This window comes from Anneissia japonica, unplaced genomic scaffold (assembly GCF_011630105.1).
Source record: "Anneissia japonica isolate Jap-2015-1 unplaced genomic scaffold, ASM1163010v1 scaffold288278_len44488_cov113, whole genome shotgun sequence".
Classification (NCBI taxonomy): Eukaryota; Metazoa; Echinodermata; class Crinoidea; order Comatulida; family Comatulidae; genus Anneissia; species Anneissia japonica.
In genome coordinates, this window is record NW_022728397.1 from 22,930 (window position 1) to 34,190 (window position 11,261).

The 11,261-nt window shown below is 32.6% G+C and overlaps 1 protein-coding gene across 1 annotated transcript in view; it reads left to right on the forward strand.

Annotated features, from left to right (window-relative positions):
• LOC117114117 (hyalin-like) overlaps positions 1–11,104 on the forward strand; it is a 16,563-nt gene extending 5,459 nt beyond the window's left edge. The window contains exons 5-11 of the mRNA XM_033257665.1: positions 1,532–1,753; positions 3,166–3,381; positions 4,729–4,956; positions 5,451–5,684; positions 8,911–8,948; positions 10,353–10,496; positions 10,850–11,104. Coding sequence (XP_033113556.1) covers positions 1,532–1,753; positions 3,166–3,381; positions 4,729–4,956; positions 5,451–5,684; positions 8,911–8,948; positions 10,353–10,496; positions 10,850–11,104 — 1,337 coding nt within the window. The remainder of the gene's footprint in view (positions 1–1,531; positions 1,754–3,165; positions 3,382–4,728; positions 4,957–5,450; positions 5,685–8,910; positions 8,949–10,352; positions 10,497–10,849) is intronic.
• Positions 11,105–11,261: the final 157 nt, after the last annotated feature.

Here is an 11,261-nt window from a genome sequence, read left to right on the forward strand (position 1 = left end):
TATATATATATATATATATATAAGTATATACATATATTTTTATTTATACTTATAATAAATTATTTATATATATAATAGATAATAATAGGCCTATGTAAATCAAATAAATAGAACCATGATATTATAAATCATATCAAACATAGTGCTTCAACGAATGTTCTTTGTAGCTGATGAAAAAGTGATCTCTGGTGGAAATTGGTGGGAATCTCTCGCTATCTCGGCGAGCGTCATACTGTCATACTATTTAGACCCGAGGCCCGTACGCTTTCATTACGGATCGAAAGTCTCTCTCCTTTCATAAAACTTGTGGGCTCACATAATGGTGGAACCAATTTTTGTTTAGGCTACGTAATAGTTTAATGTAGTAGCTGGTAAATCATAGGAAATAATATGCAAATCAAGTTGCTGTTACCGCTAGGAATAGAAATAATGTATAAATAAAATAGATAATATTACAGTGCTCAAACATAATATAGGAACATGATGTATAGGCTAGATCGTATCAAACATTGTTTATCAACATTATTTGTGTTCCCAATGCTGCATTTTCATATTACTTCCTATTTGGATGGACTGTGTGAGCCCTCAAGTTTTATAAAAGATAATAAAGATTTTATTTTTATTTTCGTTTGCAGTGGCGACACCAGCTATCTGTAACGCTATCTGTAACATCGATTAAATAAGCCTATGAAATCCCTAAATTAAATTGTAATATTTTTCGGGGCTACGCCCCCTTGACCACTTAAGGGACATTTTGGACGACGCCCGACCACGCCCACTTCGGGCTACCCCAGCATATTCCCCTAAGATTTTACCATGCCCATCACTTTCCCCCTCCCAAGATTTCATACACTGTTGCCGCCACTGTCCGTTGGATAACTAAATCTTTTTTTTTGTCTTTCGTGGGTGCATCCCACCTTTATTTCAACCATCATATTTTGCACAATTTGTTTTCAAAGAGGTATGTCAATATAATTTTTCCTACCAATATAATTTTTCCACAATGTATTCCGAAGTACGCAATAAATAATCCTATGTAACATGAGGGTAATTTAGGTATGGAGATACAACTCCACAGGTAATAAATACAGTTAATAATATTTGAGATAAACATTATTCCCTATCGGATCCGATAACTAAATCTTGCCAATAGCAGTTGACGACTAGTCTGAACCGACTGTTGATTGTTTTCTAATTTAATGCTATTATATAATTACTTTTTTTTTCTATAACCACCAATAATCTGAATATTAAAAGAAAACTACATAATTTATATTACTTGATATACATTTTCTGAAAGTATTGTTTTTACCTGGAAAATTGTACTGAATATACAATATCATATTTAAGACGTTTTATATAATTATTTAGTGTGTTTTTATTTAGCTTATTTTTAAACAGTTCGATTGTTATGCAAATTATATGATTTTTTTTATTTCGACTGTTACTTTCATTTCTTGAACAAATGCTTTTATAGTTGATGAAAAGTATTAGTATTATTTCTAATTAAAATAATATTTTTAAATCATAGATAAAATAGCTCCAGTAATAAACTGTACTATAGACCAGATTACATCAATCATCCCATTGGTTTACTACAGCCAGCCAATAGCAGTTGACGACTTGTCTGAAACGACAGTTGATTGTTTTCCTGTTTCTGGATCGAGGTTTTCGATTGGTTCCACGACAGTTGCATGCACTTCAAGGGATGGTGCCAATAATACAGCTAGCTGCTCATTTTCTGTTAATGTCTGTATGTATGATCTCAACAACAACAACAACAATAATAATAATAATTATTATTTTTTTTAAATATATTTTTAAAAAATTGCTTAATACCTTGAGATATTTATTATATTTGTGGTGTTTGTTTTTGCAATTTTCGCCTGTAATTGGAAAAAATCGTTCCTTCTGGACAATGGTTGGAAATAATTCAAATTAAAAATTATTGAATGTCTAATGTTTGATTTTGTTCACATAATATGTAGCACACAAGAAATATTTTCACAAAAAAAGTCTAAGAAATTTTACCTTTGTGTTTGTTTTATTGTTATTTAATGTTATTATGTACCATATAGGCCTAGTTTTAATGCACCACTTCAATGAATGACGTTGATTGCACAAAGGCGATATGCTCACTGAATATTGAAATATATAAATATAACTTAAAGTAATAATTAATAATAATTAATAATTTACTTTATTACAGACGTATAACAGATTAGATAATACAAATTATTCTAATAGGAATGAATATAAAACACACAAACAAAAACACCAAGAAGAACTTCAATAAACTTTCAAAAGTTACAATATATTCAAAAATAACATTATCACAAGATACTATTTCCTTAAGTCTTAATATAGTTTAGTTAATTTTTATATCCTTATGCTTTGATGGTTTCAAATATGTTTTAATGTCTTGGTCTGGCACAGAAAACCATATTTTTCACATTTAAAAGTGTGACCAATATATCTCTACAGACATTCATTATAACATTTTAGGCGAATATTTATTTATTAAAGCCGGTTTAGATGATTCTTTATATTAACTACCTTCTAACCTCTTTACAATTATTGGCATATAAAATATTTTTTATTTAAATGCTGATTTGTCTTTAATTTACTGAAAGACGTAAAGTTAATGACTTGATAGTATAAGACGTAGCAATCCTTATAACATGATTTGGAATGATATTACTTTTTTTTGGTCTTCACAAATAGTCACTGATTATCTATAAATGTAGAGGTATATTGAAAGCTTTCGTGGTAAGCCATCGAATGCGATTTTTTCGAGTATAATTAATAAATAGTTGTATTTTTTTTATTCTGCTAAAGAAAATTTAAAAAGATAAAAATTGTGTTTAAATTATAGGCCTACTGATTTTGTATGATTTGCCATGTTGCAATAATACATGATCTCAATACAATAAATGTATATGATTTGATTTTTAATCAAGTTTTAATGAACTGGTTATGTTAATATTAGCCCACATAATAATTTAATGTTAACATGTAGAAAAATACCATAGGATCACGTTACCATTGATACATCTGCATGCAAATTGGCCACGAGGTGTGGATGGCTTTGGGTGTTTTTTTTTAATAAAAGATAATAAAGCTATTTTTAACGAGACTCTTACAAATATTCATTTACCCTCACAGCTTCTGAAGTACCAAACATTGTCTGCCCGGAAGGTCATCTGTACAATTCCCCAGAATACGTTCGTTTCAATGTCTCCGCAACAGATAAAGAGGGCGATGTTGATATCACGTGTGACCATTTGACTGGAAGTTTGTTCAATGATACCACGCTAGTTACATGCGTAGCAACTGATACTACTGGTAATCGTGCTAACTGCAGTTTTATTGTAACCATAGGTTAGTCATTATTTGTATGCATTGTAAAACTTAGTTTCTAAGTACCAGTATCAACTCTAGGCCTAGATGATGCAACTATTGAGGCGGATTGGCAATTCATTGTTTAATATCAAATGTTGATATTAAACAATGACTTTTTTTATTATAAGAAAGTGAATACATTTTCGTGCCGTAAATAAATCAGTAAACGTTCAATATTATTTAAAATAGGAATGCTGGGCGGAAATTTGCGAAGCAATCAAAAAATTAATTTGAACTTAACGCGCTGATCTCATGTCGGTTATGTATATTTGTAGTGTTCGTAGTGTTGGGAGTTAAATACCTAAAGGTATTCGATATACTAACACACACAGGCAAACATTGTAATTATTATCAGGCCAAAATGAAAATTTGTTAAATTCGTTTTTACGTTACTTTGATGACGTGTCATTGAGCGAAGTTTGTGATTCGTGATTTTAAGTACACATTCTGCATTCTCTGCTTACACACTGATTTGCTAAGAGTTATGTATATTTGGCGGAGTACACAAAAAATGATTTAGTGCTGCAATTAAATTCGTAGTGTTGGGAGATTGATAAATACCTAAAGGTATTTCTAATAAATTTACGCAGCCAAACATTGTAATTATTATTATCAGGCCAAAATTAAATTAATAAATTTGTTTTAACGTCACTTTGATGCTTACACTGTTTTGCTCAGATCAGATGAACAAATCTGATCAGATCAAATCAAATAAAAAAAAAGATCAAATCAGATCAGATGATGATGCGTACGTCGTGTGTCACACACAGTCGTATTTGGAAGTGCATGCCTGTAGCCAGGGAGTACGAAGGGTTCGAAAGAACCCGCCCTTTCCCAGAGATGCCCTTGTAAATTACTTGTAAAAAGTGCATTTTGCATGAAAGTTGTTGAAATGAACTCCAGAAATTAGAAAGTTAGGATTTTCTTATGAATTGGAGTGTTTTTCTGGACATCTGTTGTGTTTTATCCTTAAAATCTTCCCCAACCATGATGGGGATGAGGTGAATTCACAATTAGAACCCCCTTTAATTATCCTGCCTACGGGCTTGAAGTGAGTTATTCTTTTACTCTAAATTCCAGATTTTGAAAAGTGTCCACATGTTTTCCAAGTGTATTTCCATGTGCACGGCTATCTCACTAATGTACAAAATGTACGCCTACTTTTAAAGTGTGATAATACGTGGTCTACAGCAGTCATGTCCAACACTCTGTGTCCGTACTAAAACTAAAATTCTACAAGAAATTAAAGATGGTCGTGAGATTACGCATATTTACTGATATACAAATTATACCCTTATAAAAGTATACTTTTATTGATTCGATTAGATACAGAGCCTCCAGTAATTATGTGTCATGAGGACAAGATAATTTCGACGGAGCCTTATGTAAAGTACACGAAACCAACGGCGACGGATAACTATTCAAGTAATCCAACTGTATCGTGTCACCCCGAATCTGGTTCTGTTTTTCCAATCGGCGACACTCGCGTTGTGTGCACAGCTATCGACGAAGTCAACAATGATGCATCGTGTTCATTTCTAGTAACAGTGACAAGTAAGATATATAATATGTTGGTAAAACTATGTATACTATAATAAATGAATCAACAGGAACACAAATGAGATAATGTTTTTAAATATTAATTACGAAAATGTACTTGATCTTAACTTAAATTTAGGGCATTATCTATACTTATATATATATATATATATATATATATATATATATATATATATATATATATATATATACATATATATATATATATATATATTCGTTTGTTTAAAGGAAGAAAAACAATACTATTATTATTTATATTGTTATTATATATTATGATTTTATTGTTATTGTATCTTGTATTACCATCATTATTATTAATATCATCATTATCTTTATTATTATTATTATTATTTACTATTATTACCATAATATTATACAAAAGTACATCATATAGTGTATATAGGCCTGTACAATACGCATGTGTCGATTTATGTCTATTAAATTAATGTCTTATAACGTAAACATGTATATATTTAATGAAAACGCAGATTATATTGATGTGTTCCCACCCAGTATTACTTGTCCGATGAATATCGTTTCAAAAAGCCAGTCTCCGGAATGGGTCATTCCAGAAGCCACAGACGACCAAACGCAGTCACCACTGGTTAAATGTTCAAAGAGTCCAAGCCAAGAATATCCAATTGGCTCCGTAAATGAAATCACTTGTACTACGAGTGATGACGCAGGAAATGGAGCGTCGTGTACATTTACAATAAGTATCGGTAGGTGGCATAATGTTTGGAGATCTCATATTGTCATTAAATGCTTATAAGGAGAGAGCTTGTCATTCGATCTGTGTTAATTGCCATGCATCAACAACTAGTGCTATCCAACGACGTAAGAGCATGACGAATTAGATGCTTTAATCGGATTTGAATTTCCAACAAAGCCTCAATGGTTAAGTTAAGGCGCCTGCATAGATAGCAAAAGGCTCGGGTTCGAAACCCGGTTAAGGAACTTATTTTTCACACTCGCAGTTTTTTATCTATCTTTATAGCAGTTTACTAGCAAGAGACGGTTTAGAGTCTATCTCTATATCATGATATAAATCATCAAAGAAAGGTAAATACAGTGTTCGAATAGAGGACTTAATAAATACATCGTGTAGCATAGCTCTCAACAAATGTAGTCCTGTAAATAAATGAATAAAGAAATTGCGTAATAAAATGCCTCTGCCGGGACTCGAACCTGCGACCTCTCGCTGTCAAGGCGAGTGTCATAACCACTAGACCATGGAGGCTTCATGGTTGAACAGATTCAAATACCACCAGATACACTCTATTACACAATAAGTACGGCTAGAAACAAATAGGTGCATATAACATAAATCAAGGTAGCCGTTAACACTGTTAAATCATATATAAATCATCAAAGAAAGGTAAATACAGTGTTCGAATACAGGACTTAATAAATACATCGTGTAGCATAGCTCTCAACGAATGTAGTCCTGTAAATAAATGAATAAAGAAATTGCGTAATAAAATGCCTCTGGCGGGACTCGAACCTGCGACCTCTCACTGTCTAGGCGAGTGTCATAATACACATCTAGATGTGTATAACAGACAGATTTACTGTAATAACAATGGGAAAAATTACCAGACCGTTTTCAAGATGGGAAAACCTTGAATTTTGAAGAACAAAAAAGTAATTAAAAGACACCTCAGAAGTCGGGAAAGGGCTCAGTACAAAATCAAAATCTTTATTTTCCTTCGACACAGATGAGCTGTCAATTTTCGAGCACATTTTAGAAATATCACTTATGACATGACACCAATGCCATAGCCAGCTATTGGGACAGTCCCACACTCTTTTTCTAATGGGTCCACAAACAATGGGTCCAAATTTTTAAAATGGGTCCAAATTATGCAATGTTATGCATAAAATGAATCGACTTTTTGAAAAAATGAATCCAGATTTCTTACATCTAGCCTAAAAATATAAAGTGGGTCCACCCTTGATATTGTCCCGCACTGTTTGAAAATCCTGGCTACGGCATTGCATGACACATCTATCATTAATTTTAGTCATTATGTATTATACTATTGTAGTGGGACCTCGCTGAAAATAATTCCTTGGACGCGCTGAGCTTGATTATGTTTCACACCAAAAATACTCCTATCCTACCTAACCAAATACGGTATATTTCGCATTTCCAAGGTTAACATTCCGAACCAAAATTTATCATGTTATCTACCTGGTTGTTTTGTCTATTATGGGTGTTGCTGTGACCTATATTCTCTATTTTTTCATTGCTTTCAGTTTTCCATTAACTCTGGTTCTATGTACATAGGTCTGCAGTAGAATGCAGCTGATACAATGGCATATGTTCACTAAATAATAGAATATATAATAGACCTACATAATAACCATGTTATTTTTTCTAAATTTCAAGTCACTAAAGTTGTTAAATGTAATGAATAATGAATGCCTACATCTATCACAACATTTTAGCAATTACCGTACTGTATATCCAGTTCACGTTTTTACTTCTTTGGTTGTGTCATCTAATAGATAATTTGTTTTTCAATTACAAAGGTCTTTATTAATTTTCAGTTAAAACGTAATGTAGTAATTTTCAATATTGTGCCTTATAATCCTGTCTGGGATTACTTTACGGGGCTTCACACAGACTGTGTATCTAAACATAGGCAAATATTTTCAATATTGTACGGAAATTCAAATAACTAAAAATATTTAAAAAAAAAACCCCTTGAGAAACACACGATGAATTTACAGCTAGCTATACGCCAGTATTATTACAATCACATAAATAGATCATTGTCGGACACTATTCAAGTTTAGGTAACGAATTTTAATAGTAGAAACCAGACTCATGAATATCTATAGAATAAAAATAAGGCAAGACACACTCGCCGTCAAAAGGGTCAGGTATACTAATTCTAATATAGTAGCTTAAAAACAGTATTATTAATATAATGGTACAATAATGTCAGTAACCATTAATCGTGTGCTCGAAAATCCACAATGCCTAAACACCGAAAATCGACAGTGTCAGAGTTGAAAATCGACAGTGCTTGAAAACCTACACTGCAAAAACAGCATGGAGCATTTAAACACAAAGCTCCATGCAATGTTGTCCCGTTTTTGATGACACGTTTAAAAGCTAAACGTGTTTAGGATCTTCACGTGTTTAGCATTACATGTGCTTAGAATATATAATAGACCTACATAATAACCATGTTATTTTTTCTAAATTTCAAGTCACTAAAGTTGTTAAATGTAATGAATAAGGAATGTCTACATCTATCACAACATTTTAGCAATTACCGTACTGTATATCCAGTTCACGTTTTACTTCTTTGGTTGTGTCATCTAATAGATAATTTGTTTTTCAATTACAAAGGTCTTTCTTATTTTTCAGTTAAAACGTAATTTCAGTTAAAACGTTAAAATTCAAATAACTAAAAATATTAAAAAACAACCTTGAGAAACACACGATGACTATTCAAAAACAACCTTGAGAAACACACGATGAATTTACAGCTAGCTATAGGTATTTTACATTATGATGTCAAATACCTAAGCATATTTAATGCTAAACACGTCAGAAACCTAAACACATTAGGCCGGACTTAAACACGTTTTGTGACACGTTTTTAAACGTGTCACAAAAAACGGGACAACGTTGCGAGGAGCTTTGTGTTTAAATGCTCCACGCTGTTTTTACAGTGTAGTGTTTCTGAAAATTGACTGCCGGAAAATCGAGTGTGCGCGAAAATCGGCGTGCCTAAGAACCGACAGTGTCTGAAAATCGATAATCGATAATACTACTTTATTGAAATCGTAAAAGTTTATAAAATCATGATAATGGAAATGTTTGACAACGTAGGAACGAATATTAATCTATAAAAATATAAGAATTTAGCATGTGATAACTTTATATGGCGAGCTTATACAAGCTAACCTTTGGTTATTTTTTTTTTCTAGAAAGTGAAACAGCTACTAAAATAAAAAATATAACACAGGTATGATTGTTATTTTCAAATCGATGTGACATACGAATTTTTATTTCATTTTTTGTATTCAACCGTGCCGATACCTTAGGTAAACCTTTAAAAAACAGAAATACTATTAAATGTCCATTCTAACTAACATATTACCAAGAATGTTCAAAGATTATAGCATAAACTTTTTAAGATAGGAGCTTTCTAAATAAATAATCATGATGTAATAACTGTCGGATCCATAATGTATACTCATGCACTTAAACATTATTTTGCACTTTGATGAACTAGGCATGTATGTTGGAACATGAGACAGGTAGGTACGTGCATAATCTTTAATCCGATGATATTGGTACTAAGGTTATGCTTATCAGGAGTATTCCCTCCACATCATCAGTCTTTCGGCTTTTGAGTAATGCCTTATTTTGTTAGGGACTGTTCCAGACTAGTCTCGACCCCCTTCCCCCTCTTTTGCAGTGCTTGTCAAGAACCTGGATTAAAATCAACTTTTCAATCTTACCGACCAGCCAATCGAAATGGACATAGCACCGAATTGTATTCATATTGAGATGAAACAAATATCGGAAGACCAAAAACAAAAGTGTTAATACTGTAAAGAGAGGAAGGCCAAGAATAGACCCTTGTGGAATTTCAGAATCAAATCGAGTCCACCTAGCTATAACCCTAAAACTGCCACAGCAGTAAAAGGAATGAAGGTTTAATAGCTCGATTAATAGCTTTCACCCAGTCAAGAAATATTAGCTAATTCCCATTCATGAGGAACAATACCTTGGTTAAGTGACATATTAAATGAATTACATCAAATAGGGGAACAAATTGGAGCTGCCATACTAAGCATCGTACGTGTTCTTTATGGGTTGCCCTGGAAGCTTCTGGAAAAATTACAGCTGCAGTTAAATGTAGAAGTCATTGCTTTCACTTCTAAGCGTGAGCATATATCATCCACTCTGCATCGTCTCCATTGATTGATTATCCATTCATCTGTAAATCAACTTCAACATTTTGTTTCTTGTACACAGGTCACTCCATAATTCATCCTCTCATATGGCCAATGTAATTCCACTACGTTCTCATTTACCCACTGAGGTCTACCTCATCTACAGCACCATTTTTAACTGTCCTATTGGTCCCCTTAAAACTTGTGGAGATCGTTTCTTTTTTGTTGCCATGGTGACCGCAATTACCTTCATTTTTGTCTTCAGCTCAAGTCCCATCTTTTCTCATTTTAATTTTGAACTTTGCCCCTTTTCTTTGTATTCTTTTTTTCGTGCACTTGGGCTGTAGTTTTTCGGCGCATAGAGACGATATTACGACATGCATTTTACAAATATATCAACATACCATTTTTGAGAACGGTTTTACAAAAATATCATAATCAAGTTTTATGAATTGTTCTTTTATAAGGAGGTGACTGAAGAAAACGTGGAAGATGTAAGTCAAGAGTTGGACCAGTATTTAGAGGAGGTTGACGTGTTGGAGCCGGTAGATGTGGTAGTTACGTCTGTGGCTTTAGAAAATATCATAAGTTTGGGTTCAACTAATGAAAACGTATGATGCTTGTGTTTTATAAACGAAAAGTCTTTTAGTGAAGAACATATTATATATAGGCTATATAGTACAATGTTAAACTATTGCAATTTCTAATAAAGCTACAAAAGTATCAACACATTATATTAGTGTGCTTTCATAATCAAACATTAGGTGATTCAAGTCTAAAAAAATATCTATCAAAGTTACTGTAACAATTCAAATATGTTGAACTCCAGAAAGAGCTAAAATTTAAATATTTTTTTTTATCCTGAATAACAAAACACAGAGCTTTGGATAAGACGGTAAATACTGTAATAAAATGTAAATAAAGCCAAGTATGGAATTATAATATACAGAGCTACTTTTAACAGGTTACAGACGCTGTTGTTAGTATTGTCGATGAGGTTGTTGGAATCACAGAACTAAAGGTACCGCCTCAGACAACCGCTAGTATACTAAATTCGTTTGAAGGACAGGTGGACGTAATTGCAAATTCTGGTATGAATTACACGCAAGTCGAAGAAAACATCGCAGTGCAAACGCTAAATCTTCACTCAAATGCAATTGAGAGTAGCTTAAAATTCGTCGTTGCTGAAAATAGTACCTGTCTCTTATACACATCTTAAAATGAATGAAGGTTTAATAGCTCGATTAATAGCTTTCATCCAGTCAAGAAATAACGTTAGCTAATTTCCATTCATGAGGAACAATTCTTTGGTTAAGTGACATATTAAATGAATTACATCAAATAGGGGAACAAATTGGAGCTGCCATACTAAGCAT